We start from the raw sequence: 24,143 nt of genomic DNA, 5'->3' as shown, positions 1-24,143 counted from the left end.
TGAGGTTCAGTGACCTCAGGTGGACATCAGAGTCACTAGATCCCCCCCCCCCACAACCTGTAACTGCAGATCTCAACGGGTGGGCTCAGAGATCCATATTTTAGCCCTCCCTTGTCAATTCTGTCCACCCTTCATTTGAGTAAAGAAAGCTGTGCTATGCATTATAATACGAAATAATATGAACTGACAGGAGTTGAAAAACAAGACCCCTGGGTCACGCCCTCAGTGAGTTTACAGTCCAAAGCCCCTGCAGTCCTCAGAGCACTTTTTTGTGGCTCTTTGACAGTATTGTCCTTTTCCTTTCCTGTTGTCATTATCTGCATATTTGATTGGCAGTAGGGAAAGGACTGCAAGTTTAAGTTCAAGTTTGTGTCTTAGCTTTCCATTCTCTGCAGTGGTGAGCAAAATACCTTGAACAAAATAAGTATGTGCTGCTTTGAAATGATTTCATGAAGACTTTTAGTTTTGTTAAGCTTTCTTTCCATTTAAGGGTATATTTTATAGCTAATTTTAAAATTCCACATTGCTAAGTATAAATATTTTTTCTTGCCTTGTCAACGATGTTTCAAGAGCTTGCTCCTGTTTGTACTAAAGAACGCCCTTCATCTGTTGACTGAAGGACATCTTTCCCAGGGCAGTGGCCATGACATCATTGACAGGAAAGACTACTCCATTTGTGGTTTTATTTGTTAGCTCTAGTTAGCAAAATGAGTTCTTTTGTAATGTAGGTAGCGGATGTGTGGTAGAATAAAGGGGAAGTTATCGGCTCTTGGATAGTTTAAAATAATGCACATTTGTCTGAAAGTTAAGGATTTTTTTTCCTGGTTTTAAATAATTTATATAGACTTTACTGTTACTGTTTAACAGTCTGAAGTTGTGTTAAATTATTGTCAAATTGGACATCTCTTATAGTTTTATTTGTATGTCTTTAAGAATCTATAGATGTTTTTTCCGTTGTTAAACGGAAGATGAGGTAATTTAGATAAACGTAACCAGATAATAATGTTGCTTTTCTATTTGTATATCAGTCAGCAGTATCAAGTGCTTCTTATTGTTCCTTTGACTGATTGAACAGAATTAATAGCTCTTCACCTTTTTTCATTGTGTTCTCTTAAAAAAAACACATATAGTTCTATATTTATTATCTAGCAATGAATAGAAAAATATCACACTTTGTAAAATATAGACTATTCACTCTGTGATATAAAAAATACACTTTATGAAAACAAGTAAAGATAAATCACAAGCACAGTGCAAAATACCTTTAAATATCAATAATTTGGGCCACTTAATGTAAATCTATTATCTTTATTCCAAAAGCTCATCAAGAAAATGAATAGTCATACTATTGTTTTACTGTTTAAAGTTTTTAAGTTAATTGAATGTGGGTTTAATTACCTCAAAAAAGATAGAACCTGCAGTTTAAATGTACTGCTATGGCAGGAAACAAGAGTATAAATTATATGTATCTTTTTGCCTGAGTTTGCAAGTATTTTTTTCTATATCTTCCATGTGATCCGTACATTTTTTTTTTAAATTCACAATTATCAAAAAAAATCTAAAACTGAAACACTTAAGCAGTAGCTTTTAAAAAATAAAAATAGCTTGTAAAAAATAACTGCCGCTGATTCTGTTTTAAAACTTTTGGGTAAGCTCTGAATTTTTCCTTTTTTCCTCTAAATCTTAAGTGGAAGTTACGAGCCCTCCCTCTGTTAGACACCTGAGGTGGTTTATCTCCGGGCCCTCCTGTCTAACTGACGATGCAGGCTCCGTCTCCTGGGTAGGTCGTTTGACTTGTCACAGGGTTTGCCTTTTTATTTTTCCTCTTGTTACCCTTTACTCTCCAGCAGCAGAAGAGCAGGAAGCTAAACTAATAGAAGGGATCTACATAGGTTTGGAATCCTGGGTTAGAAATCAGCTACATAGGTTATAGGTTGGAAGACATTTTTTACTTGATAGCTGTTCATATGATGATTACCCTGGACTTAGAGCTACAAGCTCCGAGTTAGCCCCACTGAGCACAGCTGCTAAAGAAGGTGATGCCCCCTGGCTGCATGCGTTAGAGGTCTGGTGAGGTTCCCTCCCCTTGACTGATGCCTCCCAAGTGCGCCTCAGTTAAGGTTTTGGCGGGCGTAGAGGCAGGGGAATTTGGGGCAGGATAATGCTTTGCTCAACAGGGCTGTCACATTACAGGACGTAGCCTCCCAGGCCCATGCCCTACTAAATATCAGCGGCATGCATCCATGTTTCAGTATAAAGCCGTTCCCAGAGATCCCAGACAGACACTCCCGAGGAGGGCTTCTCTGTCCCTATTGAGACCCACTGTCCAACTCGAAGTCCAAGAGCTTTTAGGGGAGGAATGAAGGGGTCCCTCTTTGATGAGGGGGATGGGAACGGCAAAACTGATTAAGGAAAAAGGGATACATTTTCTGTTTGCCCACATATTAGCATTTCTGGTGTTCTTTATTCCTTTCTGCAGTTCCAGGTTCCATCTGGTGTCATGTCAGATAATTTTTTTAGATAATGTCAACCCAGATAATTTTTTTATCGTTTCTTGCAGTGCAGATCTGCTGGTGATGAATTTTCTCATCATTCATCTGAAAATATCTTTTTTTACTGTCATTTTTCAAGGACATAAATACAAAATTCTGGTTTGATGGTATTTTCCTTTCAGCACTTTAGAAGTATTGTTTCTTTGTTTTCTAGCCTGTGTTTTTTCTGGTGAGAAGTTGTTCACTTTTGTATAATGAGTGTGTTTTTTAAATAAACTTTATTTTTTTGTGTGAGGAAGATTAGCTCTGAGCTAACATCCGATGCAATCCTCTTCTTTTTGCTGAGGAAGATTGGCCCTGGGCTAACGTCCATGCCCATCTTCCTCTGCTTTATATGGGATGCCACCACAGCATGGCTTGATAAGCGGTGCGTAGGTGTGTGCCCAGGATCCAAACCTGCGAACCCTAGGCTGCCGAAGTGGAACGCATGCACTTAACCACTATGCCACCGGGCCGGCCCCCTAAACTTTATTTTTTACAACAGTTTGACATTTACAGAAAAATTGCAGAGATGCTACAGAACGTTCCCGTAGACCCTGCAGCCCATTCCCTGTATTAACACCTTACATTGGTGTAGTACGTTTGTTATAATGAACCAGTATTGATGCGTTATTATTAATTAAAGCCCATACTTTATTCAGACTTCTTAGTTTTTATCTAATGTCCTCTTTCTGTGCCAGGATCCCATCCAGGATCCCGTGTTACAGTCAGTTGCCATGTCTCCTTAGGCTCCTCTGGGCTGTGACAATTTCTCAGACTTTTCCTTGTTTTTGATAACCTTGATAGTTTAGAGGACTACTTTTCAGGTATTTTGTAGACTGTCTCTCAGTTGGGACTTGTTTGATGTATTCTCTTGATTAGACTGAGGATATGGGTTTTTGGGAGGAAGACTACAGATATAAAGTGCCAGTCTCATCACATGTCTCGTCACATGTGCCTGCTGTCACTGTGAATGACCACTGTTGGTGTTGACCCTGGCCACCGGGCTGAGAGTATGTGTCAGGCTTCTCCACTGTAAAGCCCCTTCTTTCCATACAGTGCTCTTTGGAAGGAGGTCACTGTGCACAGCCCTCACTTAAGAAATGGGGAGTTAGGCTCCCCTTCCTTAGGGCAGAGTATTACATGCTTACTTGGAATTATTCTATGTAGATGATTTGTCTCTTCTCCATTATTAATTTATTCAGTCATTTATATCAGAATGGACTCATGAATATTTATTTTATACTTTGCACTATAATATACTACTACTTTGTTTATATCGTTCCTCAAATTATTCCAGCTTTGGCCATTGGGAGCTCTTTCAGTTGGCTTTTGGGTCCTTTCACATGCTCCCATTTCCATGTGTGTTGATTTCTGTGGTTGTTTTTTTTTTGGTGAGGAAGATTGGCCCTGAGCTAACATCCGTTGCCAATCTTCCTCTTTTTGCTTGAGGAAGATTGTCCCTGAGATCACGTCTGTGCCAGTCTTCCTCTACCTTGTATATGGAACACTGCCACAGTATGACTTGATGAGCAGTGTGCAGGTCTGTGCCCAGGATCTAAACCCACAAACCCTGGGCCCCGAAGTGGAGTGGGTGAACTTAACCGCTACGCCACCGGGCTGGCCCTGATTTCTGGTTTTTTGTTTGTTTTGCTTTTTGATTACTTCCTCACTTTCTGGTGCTTTAAGATGCTCCAGGCTCATCTTGTTTATATTTCCTGTCCCAGTCCTAGAATCAGCTGTTTCTCTAAGGAACCCTGGTTTCTGTTTATTGGAGCTGATATTAGGAGCCCAGATCTTGGCATTGGGTGTACTTGTTACTAGTGAGGTTTTGTTGCTGTGGGCCTTCTTTGCTGACAGAGCAAGGAAATACACGTGTGTGTACCAACACCTGTATATACACATATCTATAAATATTTCTGTATATAACCATGTGTATCATATTAAGCTAAGAATGAGTTCATACTCAGTCTCCAACTCTAATCCATGACCACATGGACCATTCTAGCTTTATCCCCTCGCCTGTCTGTAAACTCCCGCTCCAAAAGCGAGGGACCTGGCTCCCACCGTCCACTGTTCATTTTCTTAATTGTTCATCTTGCTGAATTCTCAGACTTACAGATTATTTTTCTTTCTTTTTTTTTATGAGGAAGATCAGCCTTGGGCTAATATCCGTGCCCGTCTTCCTCTACTTTACATGGGACACTGCCACAGCATGGCTTGACAAGTGGTGTGTCGGTGTGCACCCGGGATCCGAACCTGCGAACCCCGGACCGCCGCAGTGGAGCGCGTGCACTTAACCACTCTGCCACTGGGCCGCCCCAGACTTACAGATTCTTAAACAAAAATAACAGATTTTTAGAGTTCTGGTGCTTGGTGTGAAGGCTACTCTCCTCTCAATGTAAATCTTGTCTGGATGAAATGCCTATCTTGTAATAAAACATAAAAATAAGTATCTTAACATAAAAATGACATAAAGCTAGGTAGATCTTGGAACACATATAACAAAAAGCAAGTATTCATTAAGTCCATCTGCACTTGGGTTCAAAAAATTAGTAACAAGGGTTTGTGGAGACCTGGCTTAAGTAAAGTTCAAGTGGAGGAGTGCTGGGAACCTTCAAGCACGGAAGCTCAGTGTATGTGGATGTGTGTCTTGGCTGATAAAAAATATACTTAAAGCTTGGGCTGTATCCCTGTGAACATAAAAAGATTCAGATGTAGGGAGATTTAGCCTCAGGCTACTCTTGATGTTGGAAATATTGTATTCATTTTAGCATTTTATTTTAATAAAGACATTGAAAAACTGATGTCCAAAAAAGAACGGGACAGAAAACAGTGTTTTATCAGGGCCAGCCCCATGGTGTAGCAGTTAAGTGCGCGCACTCCGCTGCTGGCGGCCTGGGTTCGGATCCCGGGCTTGCACTGATGCACCACTTGCCAAGCCATGCTGTGGCAGCGTCCCATATAAAGTAGAGGAAGATGGGCACGGATGTTAGCCCAGGGCCAGTCTTCCTTGGCAAAAAAGAGGAAGATAGGCATGGATGTTAGCTCAGAGCTGATCTTCCTCACAAAAAAACAAACGAAAAAAAACAGTGCTTTATCAAACATAATTTGGAATTTGAGCAACAAAATGAATAATTATGGTAACTATTTTAGCCCATTAAATAAAATAGAGTCTATGAGTTCATACTGATCTACAAAGTAAGAGTAAACTGAAAGTTTGATGAGGAACGGAGTGTTTACCTAGTCTCAAAGTACCTCCCCACAGAATCCTTACTAATTACAGAAGGGAAGAAGGGTGCCTTCACAGTGGAAACGCCTGGAAGACCTCACTTTTACCAGGTGATCAAAGTGACCGTCGCTGGTAGTGGGATATGCCAGCACCGCACCCCCTGGTAGTAGACACTGAGAAGAGCACCATGTCACTTCTCTGATGTTGCTGCCAGAGGTGCATGACCTGAATCCAGCTGGAGAAACTCCGGATAAATCCAGAATCACGGACGTTCTGCACAATAACTGGGCTGTAGTCTTCAAAAGTGTCAAGGTCGTGACCATCGAGGAGAGTGTGAGAGGCTGTTCCAGACTGATGGAGACTAATGAGACGTGATGGCTAAATGCAGCGTGTGGCTCTGATCTGGACTGCTGTGAAGGATGCGAGAGGGAAGCGGGGAGACTTGAATGGACTCTCAGATTAGGCAATAGTAATGCATCAGTGTTAATTTACTGATTTTGGTGGTTGTACTCTGTTTATAAATGTTTTTTGTGTATAGGTGAATATACACTAAATATTTGGGGGTGATGAGGCATTATGCCAGTAACTTACTCTTGAATGGTTTTGGGAAAAGAGATTTTTATCAATACTTAGCGTTAGATTCTTTTAAAAAACTTTTTTTAATGAATAGTTAGCATGGAGAAGAGATTGAGGTGGATTCCCAGGGAAGATATATTTGACTGTCTGAAGGACTGTTGTGTGGAAGAGGAATTTTCTTTGATTCTGGGGCATACAGCTTGAAGTTGGAATGTTTCTTACATTCAGTGGCATCTTACAGTTGATGGACAGGGTTTGTTTCCGTCATGATACACACAGTAGTGGTGCACCTTACAGGTGGTGGTTTCTTATACCATCAGTGAGTGAGAGAGAATTTATTTGGTGGGGCTTCCACAGAAGAGAAACAAGAGCCATGGATGGGCGTTGAGGAATCAAGATTTTAGTCATGTATGAGGAAGGCGTTTGTAACCCTTAAAGCTAACTGTGGATGGAACCAGCTACCTACAAAGAGTCAGTAATTTATAGGAGGGCCCTGTGTTCTGTTGAAGATGACCCCTAAAATCTCTTAACTAAGAGAGTCTGTGGCTGGTGATTTGTCTTCCTCATCCCTCCCTGCCACCTGTCTGCCTCTCTACATGAAGCAAGAAAGTGGCTTTCTCTTGCATTCAGGTCTTTGTTCTGACCACCTTTTCTTTTTTTTTTTTTAATTACTCTTTTTTCCCCCCCAAAAAAACGCTTTATTTTATTTTATTTTTTGTGAGGAGGATCAGCCCTGAGCTAACATCCATGCTAGTCCTCCTCTTTTTGCTGAGGAAGACTGGCCCTGAGCTAACATCCGTGCCCATCTTCCTCCACTTTATATGGGAGGCCGCCACAGCATGGCCTGATAAGTGGTGCGTCGGCACACACCCAGGATCTGAACCCGGGCTGCCGCAGCAGAGCACGTGCACTTCACCACTACGCCACGGGGCCGGCCCCATGACCACCTTTTCTTTTTTATGACGTGGAAAAAACAAACAGATTCCACGGTGAGTGCACAGTCAGGAGATAGTAGAAGAAACTGACTTGAGTGCTGAGCACTGAGCCCTGCTCTCCTTGTGTAAGACTGAAGAACTGCTGCCTGAGGAATGAAGGAACGAGGGGTCACTATACCCTTGTTCTTTTTGAGTACAGTCTGCAGCCAGGTATCATCAGAAATTATCAAGTGACTGTGGCATTTCTCACTGGCTCGCACATTGAGCTCCTGTGTGTCAGCCTCGTGGCAGGAGATTCAGGTTCAAGCTTCAGCACAATTACAAGGTAGCATTGTGAACCTTGGTGGGCCCCGACTGGATACCGTGGTGCTGGTGCTTTCTTCATTCAGTACGGCTGCGTTCAAGCCAATATACCTTCACAATGACAAAACTTGACCTTTCATTCTCAGGCTCCACACCCTGTGTCCCTCCTTGTCAGTCATTCACTTCCCTGCCTGTCACTTCTCCACATTTCACCAGAAGCCTTGACTCCTGGATTACTTACCCACAAATAGTCCTGCCATCATCCTGGCCAACTTCAGAATCCATGTGGGAAGTGAACATCCTAACCTAAAACCCTTCCCCAGGTCCTTCGACTGTTCTCTTTGCCAGGAACCTGGTCCCATAGCTGCTGCCCTGGGCCTCCTTATCTCCCAGAACTGTTATGTCTCTTGAGTCTCAACTCCAGCGTCCTATTCTCTAACCATTGCTTCTTCCCTTTCTCTCCCTCTTCTCCTGTCACTTGGTTTTGTTGAAGCTTCCAGTTCCTTGAGCCCTCTCTCCGTTTTCTCCCAGTTATCCTTGGGCTTCACTCCCCTGTACTAGTTAGACCACATGAGCCACTGTTTCAGTCATTTTGACCAACAGTTTCATTTGGTCACTAAGGAGTGTCTGCTGTCACATGACTATCAGTGACGTCTAGGCCTGTGTGGCTCCCAAAATGCCTTGAATGTCAGGTTAAGGAGTTTGAACTTTATTTAGTTGAGAGAGGGGACACATCAAAGGCTTTGAACAGAGGAGTGGCATGACAAGTGCATGTTTTAGAAAAATCACTGACAAATCTCAGCGGGAAATCTGTAACTGATATAACCTCTCATCTACATCTATCAGAATTATTACTGTATTCATTTCATAAAAGAATGTAGCACATCTTTTTTTCCCCCTTGAGTTCTTTAAGGGGTCAGTGAAGAGCAGAATGAGTACTAGGTTTGAAGAAGTGAAAATATTGTAGATAAACATTTGAGAAGGACTTAAATTAAGTCAATGGATGTGAGAGTGAAGAGAAGGCCTCGGACCGGGCGTGAGCAGACTCACTGAGACACAGGCAGGAGGGCTCGGCCCATCTGTGCAGCCTGACTGAGACAGTGTTACAGAAAATCCTGAATTATACCTACTGTGGCCTCAGCAGCAGCCATTCTAGAACTTGAAAGCAATTTTAATCTCTTTCACTTAAAGTGTATGGTGTTCTGCTTTATATGTAAATAGGGCATTGAGTTCTATAGCAATAACTCTGATGCCACTGATAATAAGCTACCAGAACTTATAAAAGTCTCATTGCAGACACTCAATGTAGGAATGCAGCATCCTCCTGAACTGTTTTTTATGGAAAATTTCCTAACATTATCTAGAGCTTTAAAATTCCTGAAAACTTTGGCAGTTGATTTCAACTTAACAAACAAGTTCATCTGTTAAGGTATAAAACCTCTGCTAAATGGGATCTTGCACAGGGATGTTGTTTTCTTAAAAAACAGGTAAGCTTAGAGGAAAAGCACGTCTCTGCTTGTTGCCTAGTGCCTCAGACAGCTCGTTCGCTGTCTTCCTGGATTTGCGTTTCTAGGATTAAAGTATGTGCCCAGCTGACTGGGGCTTGCCCTGCGATTAATTCGCAGGGGGGTAGGGGGAGCGACTGCGTGTGTGGTGGGGGTAGATTTCTGATACTTCTCAACTTGGGGGATTCCCTGAGCTGAAGCACAAGTACTCTGGGAAGCCAGGCGTATTGTGTTGGTAAGCAGGTGCCTGAGTGCTTCCCAAGGTAGAAGGGAGGAATTAAAGAGAGGGAATAGGAGTTCCAAAATTTGGTGGTAGGGGCTTTTTAGTTTCCTCCCGAGAATACCTTCCTGTGCTTTCTATGACTAGTAATGATACAAGTAGGATTAGCTCAGTGAGCTGTAGCATCTGCTGAGTAACTGCCCGGAATCCTGCAGGTGATGTCTCATTTTTTGAAAGCAGAAACTGAAGTTCAGAGAGGTTAAATATCATGCTGGGATTTGAATCTAGACGTTCTGACTGCAGAGCCCAAAGGAGGTTGTTTCTGAGATTCCTTTTGTTGGCCCCTGAAAATTGATTTTGTAGTCAGGATTATAACAGCGTTACCGTATTTTTCTACTTATCTCTTTTTCCCATAAAAAATTAGAATTGCTAGGAGTAGGAGGCTCTTTTTTTACAGAAAAATTGTCCACCCAGCAGTTATGTTTCTTTTTTTTTTTCCCTCCCCAAAGCCCCAGTACGTGGTTGTATGTCCTAGTTGTAAGTCCTTCTGGTTCTTCTATGTGAGCTGCCGCACAGCATGGCTGCTAACAGATGGGTGGTTTGGTTCCACGACCAGGAAACGAACCTAGGCCACTGAAGCAGTAAGAGCACCGAACGTCAACCACTAGGCCAACGGAGTGGGTCTAGTTCTGTGGTGTTTTTTTGTTTTTTGCAAGGAGGACTAGCCCTGAGCTAACATCTGACGCCAATCCTCCCCTTTTTTCTTGAGGAAGATTGGCCCTGGGCTAACATCTGCCCATCTTCCTCCACTTTATATGGGATGCCGCCACAGCATGGCTTAGCAAGCGGTGCGTCGGTGTGCACGCGCCCGGGATCTGAACCTGTGAACCCCCGGCCGCCGCAGTGGAGCGCGCACACTTAACTGCTGCGCCACCGGGCGGCCCCTCTGGTTCTGTTTTTATAATGGGGAAAAAGATAAGTAGAAAAATATGTTAATGCTTCTGATTACAGAACAACTTTGCAAATGTGGCAGAAGTTGTAGTGTTAGAAAATCACCATTGGGGGCCAGCCCCATGGCCTAGTGGTTAAGTTCGGTGCGCTCCGCTTCAGTGGCCTGGGTTCCCAGGTTCAGATCCTGGGTGGACTGATACCACTCATCAGCTGTGCTGAGGCAGCGACCCACAAACAAAATGGAGGAAGACTGGCAACAGATGTTAGCTCAGGGCCAGTCTTCCTCAGCAAAAAACAAACAAGAAAGAAAGACACCATTTGCAGACACTGTTGTAGTAACTGACTTCAGGCAAGCTTCAGCAGTGCTGGGTCATTGGGGGCTGGTTACTCTGAAAGCATCACCCTCAGATTGCTTACTAGTTAGAAAGAGAAAAGCGTTCGTTTACAGTGGAGAAATCTGGCAGGTACCAGATTAGCCAGGCGATCAAATTCGCCATCACCAATAAAGGTAAAGCCCAAGTGTGCTTCCTGTGCGTTGGAAGGACACAGCATTGCCTGTGTCGCATTCCTGCAGACATGTTGACCTTGCACATCTGATCACGAGGAAACAGACAAATCCGGGTTGAGGAACATTTTCTAAAGATACAACCTGGGTTCATCAAAAAGGTTGTGAACAACCAGAAGTAACTGAGGGTCTGCTTTAGATCAGAGGAGACTAACAAGACAAGACAACTAAACACCGTGCCCCAGGCCCGATTGGGCCCTGGGTACTACACTAAACAATTCTGAGAGTCATCTTAGAACCAGGCAGAGATGTTTGAGTTTGGACTGTGGATAACAGAACAGTGTTGTATCAGAGTTCAGTTTCTTAAGTGTGGTGAATGAATTGTGTCCTGGTTCTTAGGAGATAATGCTGAAGTATTTAAGGAGGAAATGTCATGATGGTTGCGACTTACTCTCAGTTGGTTCAGCAAAAATACACATATAATATATACATAGAAAAGGTAAAATGTTACTAGTTGACAAATCTAAATAAAAAGTGCACAAGTGTTCATTTAGTATTGAAACTATTCTGTGGGGTTTGAAAATTCTCAAAATAAAAGGAGAAAGAATAGAATTGTTTATTAAAATAGCCCAACTTGGGGGCCGGCCTGGTGGCGCAAGCGGTTAAGCGCGGGCGCTCCGCTGCAGCGGTCCAGGGTTCGCTGGTTCGGATCCCGGGCGTGCACCGATGCACTGCTTGGCAAGCCATGCTGTGGTGGCGTCCCATATAAAGTGGAGGAAGATGGGCACGGATGTTAGCCCAGGGCCAGTCTTTCTCGGCAAAAAAAGAGGAGGATTGGCAGATGCTAGCACAGGGCTGATCTCCTCACAAAAAAAATAAAATAGCCCAACTCAAGCAGTGAGTTTGATTAACATTAAAGAGTAATAGTGGAGAAAGTTTTCAAGAAAACAGATGAAAGCGGGGATCACGGCTAAGTTTTTACTTCATTTTCATCTCTGTTAAGTTGATCCTGGCTGCCAGGCATGTTGAAATGCATAGGGTTCTGAGGCCATGGCCGTGAGTTATGAGCAGTGTTTGCCCAGGGCTTAGGATGGGCGTGGTGGTGGATGTTCCAAATATTCGCCATCTCTCCTGTAGTGTCTGCGTCATTACGTGTGGTCAGTTCCTCACTCTTGTCAGTCAGCACCTGATCTAACCCTAGTTTTATCCCAGAGCTTACATTTTCTCTGGCATTAATATTCCCTGGAAGCTGAGCCGAGGCTTCACAAATCTGTAAGTCAAGAGTCTGAAGCATCCTTGAATTAAGGTCTGAGAGCCCAGATCAGCTTTAAGAGTGGACGTGAAGGGGGTCCATGAACCTCTCCTGAAATTAACAGAATTGCGGAGGAGCTTTTCTTGTAGGAAGGGTCTCCTCTCATCAGATTCTCTAAGGGATTTATGATCTAAAATGGTTAAGAACCTAGTGCCTTTGCTAGTGTTCTGATGATCTGCTGTCATTATTTTTCATCTTGCTTGACTGGCAGTGTCTTGGTCTCCTTTCCTGTCATTCTGCCTCGTCTCCTCTTTGGGACTAGCATGATGAGACTGCCTGTGTTTGGCTTTCCTCCCTCTAGTCCCTTTAAGATTCTCACTTGCCCTTTGAGCGTAGATTCAGTTTTCATGTAACAGAGAGCAGGTGTAAAGGAAAAACACTCCTGTGTGTCTTCTTTACTCCTCACACAGCACACTTCACTCTGACACTTCTGGTCACCAAATGTGTGTGGGGCTTTCCCTGTATCAAGCAGGTCTCAGCATTACCAGCTAGATGTCCTATAATTCATTTCGATTTGGATGCTATACCTGAAGTTAGCATCTGATCCCAGAAGTTAAGGGCTCAGTCCCAAAAGACTCCCCTCCACTCCTACTTCAGAAGCCAATCTCAAGTCCCAGGTTGTCACCTGCACTTCAGCTATATATCAGCGTTCCCACAACTCCCTCTTTAGGTTCAAAAATGTGTTAAAATGGCTCACAGAACTCAGGGAAACACTTAGCTTACATCTACTGGCTTATTATGAGGATACAGATGAAAAGCCAGATGAAGAGATGCGTAGAGCAAGGTATGTGGGAAGGGGCCGTGTGGCATGCCACCCTCCCAGCATTTCCATGTGTTTACCAACCTGGAACTCTCCAAACCTCATACTTTTGGGATTTTTATGGAGGCTTCATCGTGTAGGCATGATGGATGATTAATTCAGTCTCCAGTCCCTCTCTCCTCCCCATAGGATGGGGCGATGGGGCTAAAAGTTCCAAGCTTCTCATCATGGCTTGGTCTTTCTGGTGACCAGCCCCCATCCTGAATCCATCCAAGTCTCCTTGGTAGAACAAAAGACACTCCCATCACCCAGGAAATTCCAAGGGATTTAGGAGTTGTGTGTCAGGAACCAGTGTCAAAGACCAAATATTAGAACAAAAGATGCTCCTGATGCTCTTATCACTTAGAAAATTGCAAGAGTTTTAGGAGTTTTATGCCGGCAACCAGGGGCAGAGACCAGTATGTATATTTTCTATTAGTTCACAGCAGGTAATTTTCTGCTCTCTTTGAAAAGTGAACATTAAGGAGCCTTGATCATAGTATGTGCTCAATAAATATTATTGAATGGGTGATTGAAATAATTAAACGTTTCTTTTCCCAAACAGCTTTCCCAGTGAAATTAGGTGGTGCTCATTCAGTCCTCTTTCAGTGAGTGGCATTACGTGGATTGGTTCCCTTGGCTGCCTGTGCAGCTCTCCCTGCCCCTCTTTCAGCTTGAGTCTTCAGGGAGCCGCGGAACTGATCTAAACTGCTTGTACCTGGTGTGGTTATAAAGCAATGAGACTGATTGTCATGTGTCGCTTGTGGGATCCGTCTCAGTTACTTTATAGCCGTGCCTGGTATCTTATACCACAGATCATTGCCTGTTGAACAACATGTTAGAAGCCCAAACCTAAGGTTTCTAAATGGAAATTTAAAATGGTTTAGCGTTAATTTATGATTTTCTCTAATTTACTGATCAGAACTATCATTTCAGAAAGATAATTAGATGTTAACTTTGTTGCTTGCTTTAATTTTGAATTTTTGTTTTTGGATTTTTAGTCAGTATGTTGATAAACTGCTTTTCTGATAAAGTGGCTGGCACAATTTTGAATAAGGTAATACAAAGCCTTGTGTTCCATTGGGTTAAATTTTTCATAAAACTCCTTTTAGTTACTGAATTTCTTTTCAGTTCCATGTGGTCTTTTGACTGCACATGATACAAGGATAGTCCTTTTAGTTAAATATGGTGAATGAAACATAGAAGCCAAATATTTAGTGTTATTGTTCATTGAAGAAGCCTTTGAAAGGGCACATTTGGGGGTTGTGTTTATTTTGTTTTGGTGATTTACATTTATATGCACAAACCTTATTAAAATTTGAATAAGTAGTTACAATTTTCTCTCCCAAAATAAACTGTTCGTTCTCCTTCCTCCGACTCCCAAGTCTTAGGGGCTCTTTGAAGAAGGCAGATTGTAACAGTTGCACGTTGCCACAGGCAGCTTCACTTATGAAAGGACAATCGCAGACAGCTAGATTGATGGTAGAAAGACTTCTCTTTTTCCTTAAAAGAAAGTGGTAAATTGTTCCCTTTGTGGAGGAGAAAAGGGATAGCAATTTCATGTTATCATAAGAGAGAGCAAGTCACATGCTCTTATTGTGTTACTGCTTCTGGAAATTATGTAAGTGAAAGAACTAGATGACTGGAAGAGCAGCTTAAGAACATCCTTACAATTAGCTTGCATAGTTTGTGGCTGTGACTGAATTTCTGGACAGCTGTTAGAAGCTGGACGTACTTTGATGCCAAACTAGTCCAGAATGTTGAAGCCTGGACTTGTTTCAGTAAGAGTTTGATTTCCAGAAGAGCTCTGGGGTGAACTAGAAAGGAACCTTCCTACAGTCAGGTCTAGACATAGGACCGAAGTTGGTTTCAAGAGTTATTAATAAAAGATACCACCCTTGGCATTTTGCTGTTGTACCTCTTGTCAGATTTGTGTCGTTAAGTCTCAGTGATATTATAAAACTGCGTATCCTGTACTTCTTTCTGTTCTTTGTACTAGTTCTACACACAGTAGGTGCTCTGTAAATGTTTCCAAGAATGATTAGTGCAAAAAGAACCGGTTTGAAATAACAGTGTTTTTCTCCTTTTCTTAAGGAGTTGGGACTTTCTAAAGTGCGTTTTAAGATGGAAAAAGTTTTACAATGAAAACATGCTATGATTTTATTACATTTCTGTTGCTGTATAATATAATGTTTTGCACTGTCTGTTGTCACATTTGGCTGATTTAATAATCTGTTTTTTAAATATAATTGTAAGACAAGTTAAGATGGCTGTTAACACTGCAATCACGTTACGCCTTACGTCTGTTTAAATCTTAAGTACTACACAACAAATTCCTGTTCCCACTGGTGCCAGCATACCCAACCGCAGCTTCATTTCGTTTGAAAAGTTGAAGCTGCAGACTTGTGCCATTAGCAAAAATTGCAGTGGTTTTTCTAGGTAGAATTTTTATATATTTAATGTTTCTATAAATTTTAAATGTCACTTGAGTGTATATATTTATTTTACATTCCAGGCACTGGAGATATTATTGCTGTCATGATTACAGAGTTGAGGGGTAAGGATATTTTGAGTTATCTGGAGAGAAACATCTCTGTACAAATGACAATAGCTGTCGGAACACGAATGCCGCCAAAGAACTTCAGCCGAGGCTCTCTAGTCTTCGTGTCAATATCCTTTATTGTTTTGATGATTATTTCTTCAGCATGGCTCATATTCTACTTCATCCAGAAGATCAGGTACACAAATGCACGCGACAGGAACCAGGTGAGCTGCGGTGCTCTGTAGTGGTTGATGCCTGCCGGCCGTAACTTATAGACTTCTGTTGTGATGAGACGTAATACAAATATTTCTTTATTTAAAAAAAACGTTGTAGCCCTCACTCATTTTAATATGTTGAAAACATCTATACAAATATTTTAAGGGTATTTTAAATGCCTAAATGGGGAAATTATTAAATTTATAGTGATCACTTGGAATATTCTAGGTAGATGGTTAGCTTAATATCATAATATGATCTAACTAATTCTAGTAATTTGAAGAAATATCACACAGTTGCATTTTTAAACTGCTAACATTGGCCGTCAGTGGTGAGGGGAGCTCGGAGGATAAGGGAAGGAGACTTTTCACTGTACACTCTTGTTCCCTGTGAATTTTTTCCCATGTGAATTTTGAAATATGTATTATCTATTCAGGAAAAATAAATCAATTAAAAATGAATTATCTATCCTGTCTAAGCTTAGCCATGGGATGATGGTGAGGTGGGGAACGACCAATGGAAGAGATATATCTAGATAGTCATCTCAGAAATTCCGTTGAGCAGCACAGCCTAAGTGCTCAGTGGTTTGGATGAGTGAGTCAAGACAGTATGCTGCCCTTTGCTGGAGGGCCTGCAGATGGTGATTCTGTCAGTTTGTTACTTGATTTGTTTGATGTGCTGTAGACAACATATCCACCCTGGGAGCCGGGTTCAAGGTGTTAGGTCCCAGTCCCAGTCCTAGGCTTTTCTCGTAGGAAACTAAGAAGTGAATTGCTTGGAGAGTGATTTGAAGCCAATTTTTATCCTTCCCCATTTTAGTGAAAGGAGCACAGACTTTGTAATGGAACAGATCTGAGTTCATAGACTGACCTTACCACTGATTTGCCATGGTCCCTCTTGGACAGTTTATTTAGCTTCTCATTTTGTTTCCTCATCTGAAAATAGGTATAAAAATCGGAAAACTATAATTTATTGAACATTTATGTGCCAGGCTCTGTGCAGTATCCTGTATGCCTTTAAAATGTTTTATTATGATAATTTTTGATATTTACAGTTTCAGGCTTACAGAAAAGTTGCAAGAATAGTATAAACTATTCCCTTACCCAGATTCTCCAACTGTTAACACTTTACCATACTTCCTTTTCGATTGTGTATAAACTTTTTTAACCATTTGAGAGTAAGTCTGAGATATGATGCCCCTTTACCCTTAAATACTTCATTGTGTATTTTCTAAAAGCAAGAACATTCTCTTCCGCATCCACAGTATGATTATCAGAATCTGGAAGTTAACAATGATACAATACCATTATCTGATCTATAGAGCTTTTCTAAGTGTTTTGTAAGATTGTCTTAATAATGTTCTTTATAGCAAAGAAAACCCCAAATTGATCTGATCAGATGGTATGTTGCGTTCAGTTATCGTGTCTCTTTTAACCTGTTTCATGACGTTGGTGTTTTTTGAAGAGTACAGGCCAGTTGTTTTGCGTTTGAGTTTGTCTGATGTCTCTTCATGATTAGATCCAGGTTATATGCATTTTTGTCAGGAATACCAGTCCTTTACATTTGTTAAGCTTCTTGTTTTGAGATAATTGTAGATTCACATGCATTTGTAAGAAATAATACAGAGAGATACCATATACCCTTCACCCATTTCCCCCCAACGGTGAAATCTTGCATAACTATAAGTATATAACACAACCAGAATATCGACATTGATGCAATCCACTGATCTTACTCAGATTTCTCCAGTTGAACTTGTGCTTGTGTGAGTGTTCAGTTCTGTGCAATTTCAGGTGACCCACCACCACAGAAGGTACAGAACAGCACATCACAAGGATCCCTTGTGCTGTTCTTTATAGCCACAGCTACCTTCCTCCTACCCCCCTACCTAGCCCCTGACTACCACTAATCTATTCCCACTCTATAGTTTTGTCATTTCAATAATGCTATATAAATGGAATCATATAGTACTTAACCTCTAGAGTTTGAATTTCTTCACCTAACATAATTCTCTAGAGATCCTTCCAAGTTGTGTGTATCAATAGCTTATTCCTTTTTATTGCTGAGTAGTGTCCTATGGCTTGGATGTACCACAATTTGGTTAACCAAATTGTTTCCAGTTTTTGGCTGTTATAAATTAATTGGCTACGAATATTCATGTACAGGCTTTTATGTAAACGTGAATTTTCGTTTGCCTGAGATAGATGTTCAAGAGTGCAATTGCTGAGTATTATGGCAAGCACATGTTTAATTTTGTAAGACACTGCCATACTCTTTTTTCCCAAGCGGCTATACTATTTTGTATCCCCACTAGAAACATATCCCTGATCCAGTTCTTCTGCATCCTTGACAGCATTTGATGTTGTCACTATTTTTTATTTTAGCTGTTATGGTAGGTGTGTAGTAACGTCTCTTTTATGGTCTTGATTTGCATTTCTCTAATGGCTACTGATGTTGGACGTCTTTTCATGTGCTTATTTGCCATTTGTATATCCTCTTCAGTGAAATGTCCGTTCATGTCTTTTGCCTGTTTTCTACCTGGGCTATTCGTTTTTTACTGTTGAGTTTTGAGAGTTCTTTATACATTCTAGGTAAAAGTCCTTCGTCAGAATTGTGGTTTGCAAATATTTTCACCCAGCTCATATCTTGTCTTTTCAACTTCTTTAACAGGGTCTTTTGAAGAACAAAAATTTTAAATTTTGATGAGGTTTAATTTATCAGTTTTTCCTTTTATGAATCTTGCTTTTGCTGTCAAGTCTAAAAACTCTTTGCCTAGCCCTAGATCCTGAAGATTTTCTGTTATTTTTCTGAAAGTTTTATAGTTTTACATTTTACATTTAAGTCCATGATCCACCTTGAATTAATTTTTTTTATAAAGAGTGAGGTTTAGGTTGAGGTTCATTTTTTTTGCTTATGTATAGTTCAGTATTTCACCTTTGTCAAAACTCAGTTGGGCATGTTTGTGTGGATATTTTTCTGGGTTTTCTGTTCTATTCCACTGATCTGTGTGTCTCTCCCTCTATCCATACTACATTGTCTTGGTTACTGAAGCTGTATATTAGGCCTTAGTATTAGGTGGAGTGATTCCTCCCCCTTTATTCTGATTTTTCAAGTTGTTTTATCTATTCTAGGTCCTAGAACCTTTCTATATAAATTGTCTGTGTCTGTACCAAAAAAAAAAACCTTGCTGGGATTTTGATACGAATGCATTAAACCTATAGATCAGTTTGGGGAGAATTGATATATTTACTATGTTGAATCTTCCATTCCATGAACTTTGTATGGTTTTCCATTTATTTAGGTCTTTTTTTATTTCTTTTATTGGCCTTTTATAGTTTTCAGCATACAGATCTTGTTCTTGTTTCATAGTGTTGTTCATAGCATTCCCTTGTTCTCCTTTTAATGGCTGCAGCACTGTACTGTCAACTTTAAATAAAATAGCCAGTTATCTTACCAAGAAAATGAGTTTATTTGGGAATAGCCAGAGGAGTTGCACTTCAGGAATTGCAGGCTATGGTGGACCATAGGCAAATCCGGAGAACAGAGGAGGGGAGCTTGCTTTTACAGAGGAAAGGGAAGGAGTTGGGAAGGGCTGTTCTAAATGAAAGTTCGCTGGAGGAAAGAAGGAGTTCAGGGTGGCAGCAGCTTCTCAACTGGGATGTTGCTGGGCAAGGAGAATATTTTCCTTCCTGCTGGAGCAGTCAAGTAGTTGCATTTCCTGCCCCAAATTGTAAAGTAAGCGGCAGACTGTGTGTGTGTGAGAGCTCCCCTACAGGATTTCCCAACTCCATTTTAAATGTTTCCCTTTATTAATCTAATTTTCACGGTGGTGCTATTCCCTGTTCATTCCTGATTTTAATCATTTATGTCTTCTCTTTTTGTCAGTCTTGCTAGAAATTTCTCAATTTTATTGATTTTTTCCCAAAGAACTAGCTTTTTTTTAATTTCATTTTTAAAGATAGGAACTTAGATTATTTATTTGAAACCTTTCTACCTTCTAAGCATTTAGTACTGTAAATTTCTCTCTCAGCACAGGTTTAGCTGTGTGTGTCTCACATACTTTGATATCCTGTATTTTCATTTTCCTTCAGTTTTATGTAGTTTTTTCTTTTGAGACTTCCTCTTTGACCCATGTATTATTTAGAAGTGCATTGTTTAATTTGCAGTTGTTTGGAGATTTTGCTATTATCTTAGTGTTAATGATTTCTAGTTTGATTCCACTATGATCAGAGAAATACTCTGTATAATTTCAGTTCTTTCAGATTTGTTGGTTTGTTTTATGACCTAGGATATGGTCTGTCTTGGTGAATGTTCCATGGGTGCTTGAAAAAAAAATGTGTATTCTGCTGTTGGGTGGAATTTTCTGTAGATGTCAGTTAGATCAGTGCACTCAGCTTGCTTCTGAGAGGAGGTGGGGTGGGAAGATCACCCTCTCACTGGGCCCTGCTGAAACCATGGTCGGATGAGGGTGTGATTTTTCCACTGGTGCTTGGTTAGAGAGTAGACGGGTATAGGCCACTCTTCCTGGTACTTTGGCAAGGGGAGGCAGGCTTCTTTTTATGGTCTATTCCTGTTGGCGGTTCCAGTTTGCAGGCTTCTGTAGCACATTGTCTTGGATATATGAGAGGCTATAAGGAAACCCAGGAAATTCAGCACTCTGCGTTCCTCAAGTCTCAAGGTCCTTGGGCAGCCAATCTTTTCTTTCTACCTTTCAGAGACTCCCTGTACTTGTTTGTTCTTTAAGTGTAAGCGGAAGGACCTGGGAGGAGTAGGGCTACTCCATCATGGCAGAACGGAGAGTCCCCATAGTGTCTCACATGATTTTTGACTTGGACATGGGTGATTGATGGGATAAAGGAATACTAGATGAGAGTGCTAACTGATGTAAAAACATGCCACTTCCATAGAAAAGATTATTGGATATACATGTATAAAATCACATTGACAGCCTTCAGATAGAGTGCACCAGTTTTATGAGATTTTTGACAAAATGAGTAGATGTGAAATCAAGTTCTGATGAAATGGAATGCAGAGTCAGATCAGCACTAACAAAATGACAGCGTTTGTATATTTATTATCAGAGCATCTGGCAAGGAATTCTGTCTAATGATGTTTGAAGAAAATAGACGTCAGCTAAAGTTCTTCAGCTTCTTGCAGGATAGCAGTACAACATTTAAGTGTTTCTTTAATAACCCTCTTTAGTCAGTGACGTTGCCTTCATTTTTAAATTAAAATTTTTAACCGATGTAATACATGAATATGATTTTTAAAAATAAACAGTACCACCAGGCTTGGTTCCCTGCCCGGTCCTTTTTCTTGTTTGTGGCCTGCGCCAGATGGTGACAGTGCTGGCTCCTCCGTCACGCACAGGCCCCACGCCGGGTGCTAATTAAAGCACTACCGTCAAATACTCCTAATTCTTGTTTCCCAGAGACAAGTCACCTCTGGCAACTCTTTTATCTGTTCCTTCTGTTATTAGCTTCATATATCTAAATCGCATGCTATACTCCTTTTTTTAAATTAAATATTTGGGTTTTTTAACATGTTGCCGTTATGAAACACAAAAGTAAAATGATCGAGTTGTTCTGAAATGGTGTTCTTGACAAGGAAACAGTATGATAGTGGGTTGAATGTGGCGATCCCAGGGCCTTTTGAAAGAAAGCAAATGGTTTGTCCCTGGAGCCCGCTATTTGACAGTAGTGCTTTAATTAGCACCCGGCGTGGGGCCTGTGTGTGCCGGAGGAGTCAGCACAGTCACCATCTGGCGCAGGCCACAAACAGGAACTTGTTTCCTAGCGTTCGGTTTGCGGCCAACTTGCTCAGGCTTCCAAAGCATTCTCCAGACGCTGCTGGAGCAGAAGGTGATGTTCTGACCTTTCCTCCTCCTCCTGTTTTTCCTCAGATTGAGAAACGCTTGATGAAATTTTTATGTGGCTTAAAAAGCTTAGCTTATTAAAGTTTAATAAGAAGGTGGCAGCAACTCAACTGGTTGAAACCTTTGGCTATTTTAAGAGAGAAGCCAGAACTATAACAAAGGAACAACAGGTAGTTTTAGGAGAGACTCATTTTCTCTCACAAACTCTCATCACGAAGCAGTTCTTTCTACAGAATATGCTACCAAAGAGAGCTGTATACTGTAAATAAGTCTCCAAGCACAGTATAATGTACACAGTTGCCACCATTTTACGTGTGAAATAAGAATTTCATGCTCTGGTTTCTTAGTTTACTGCTAAGTATCTGTGGTTTGCTCTTCCTGAGAAACTGTTAGAATGCGTCTAAATGCAGTGTTTAGGCACAGATAGCTCAGATGATGGCCGACGGTAAACTTAAATGTTGCCTTCTAATAAGTCAGTGATAGTTATTTCACACAAGAGGATAGATGTTTGGTATCTTATATTGAAAGGGTACCTAAGATTTTTCTGAGAAATGTAAACTTTTTCACAATTACGTGGTTAGTATTGCAGTTTTAATAACAAAGTAGTCAAGTTTGGTTCTCAAAACAGAACAACAAAATTTTTATTTTACTGTTGAGGAATAAGGCAGATAGAAACAATTCCACTACCTAATGGACTCCTGACTTTAGAATGTTTTCTTATGAAAATTCCCTGTGAAAATGCATACAGCTTTAAGGCATGTAAAACTTGTTAAAGTTTCTGCCAAAAAGGTGTTTACAATATTCTTAGACTTGATAAATATCTCAAGGTTACTGAAACAAAATATACTTTTGTTGCCCTTTCTTTTTTTTGGTGAGGAAGATCAGCCCTGAGCTAACATCCATTGCCAATCCTCTTCTTTTTGCTGAGGAAGATTGGCCCTGGGCTAACATCCATGCCCATCTTCCTCTACTTTATATGGGACGCCGCCACAGCATGGCTTGATAAGTGGTGCGTAGGTCTGTTGGGCTGCAGAAGCGGAATGCACGAACTTACTCCCTACGCCACTAGGCCAGACCCTTGTTGCCCATTTTTTATCTTGGAAAGTAGCTAATTGGAGAATACACTTGCATTTGAGAGTATGGAAAAATACTGAACGTTCTTCAGAGGAAGGCTAATAATTTGCATGTATACAGTTAATCTTTGAAAACTAGTGAGTTCAAAAGTTTCTTTCCAGACTGGGGGGGAAAGTATTGTGCATACTGTTAAGATTTTTCCCCTAGGAAAAGATTCTGGAGTCAAAAGAGACAGACTTCTTTTGTCATTGTTGGATGGTAGATTGAATTTTGCTTATGTTTATTAGAGATTAATAATTCCAGAAGAACTAAAAAAGGAAAATAGATGTTTGAGCTGAGAATGTATTATTTTACCACTTTTTTAATACGCTTTTTATAACATGCCAGAACCTGGCGTGTCACATTGACTCAGTAAATGCTTAATTAAAGAATGAGCTTCCATTCTACTGGGAAGGCAGACAGGCATAATCAAAATACTGTGTGGTATAGGAGCTATTCTTTTGGGGCAGAGTGTTATTACTCTAGGTGAGTCAGGCTACTTTACAGAGGAGGTAGTGACATTCGAGCTGAATTTTAAAGGATGAATAAGACTTCATCAGGCAGAGACTGGGAGGAAGGTCAGGCAAAGGGATCATTCATGGAGAGATGAAAGGAGAGAGAGGAGAGTTGAATGGCATCGGGAATAGTGGGGAGGAGACCTGAGACTATGAACTGATTCTGGATGAGTACATTGACACTAGAAGATGAGGGACTTGAATCTCATGCTGAAGACTTTAGGCTTTACTCTCGAAGCAGTAAAGAGTCATCAAAGGTTTTTCAGCAGTGGAGCGATTGATATAAGATTTTTTCTGATGGGAGAGGCTTAGCGGGAAGGAGCTCTTAAAGAGGGAAATATCAAAGAGCAAAGGAAAATAGTATTAAGCGAAAGTCTGTATGCTGGGGGCATAGACTAGGGGCACAGGCAGCTGGTTACCTTGGAAAAGCATTGGGGATACTTATTTTGAGACAACAAGGAAAAAAGGTGGTAATGATGAGAGAGTGAATGAAGGAGGGTGCAGACTACAGACTAATTTCAATCAGGGAAAAAATTATATTCACAGCACTTGTGAATTAAACCAATGTTTAAAAGACGACGACCCTATTATATGCTGATACAGACCTAATTCTGTTTCTGTGGGAGAGTTCTGATGACTGAATAGAGAAACTCGACGTGAACTTCGTTGAAGTGACGTGTCCTCGATATACTGTGAACCATCTGGCTTTGAACAAATTATTCCTGTTAGATTAAGCAATAAGAGTTGTTTCAAACTGTTTTCTACCAATTTAAAACTTTTGGTCACTCTGTATCCAATATATAATAGTATTCACATTGGTATTATTGGTGTCTTTAACCAAGTGAAATCAGATCATCTGGCCCATGACGATCAGTATCCCTTCTTATTTTATAATATGGGAAGTCTTTTGAGCATTTATAATGGAAAAAGAACTGGACTACAAAGTCAAGGGCCCTAAGGTTCCAGTCCCAGCACTTTTACTCACTTCAGACAGACCTCCTCTCTCTCTGGGT

At 40.9% G+C, this 24,143-nt stretch overlaps 1 protein-coding gene across 4 annotated transcripts in view; it reads left to right on the top strand.

The window, feature by feature from the left end:
- Nucleotides 1-24,143, top strand: part of RNF130 (ring finger protein 130) — a 99,273-nt gene that overhangs the window by 34,920 nt on the left and 40,210 nt on the right. For all 4 annotated transcript variants that reach the window (XM_058548155.1, XM_058548144.1, XM_058548135.1 and 1 more), the window contains one exon: nt 15,385-15,635. In XM_058548155.1, the coding sequence (XP_058404138.1) occupies nt 15,385-15,635 (251 nt within the window). The remainder of the gene's footprint in view (nt 1-15,384; nt 15,636-24,143) is intronic.

Source organism: Diceros bicornis, chromosome 1 (assembly GCF_020826845.1).
Source record: "Diceros bicornis minor isolate mBicDic1 chromosome 1, mDicBic1.mat.cur, whole genome shotgun sequence".
NCBI lineage: Eukaryota > Metazoa > Chordata > Mammalia > Perissodactyla > Rhinocerotidae > Diceros > Diceros bicornis.
The sequence above is the reverse complement of the archived record's forward strand: the minus strand, read 5'-3'. Positions and strand labels throughout refer to the sequence as shown.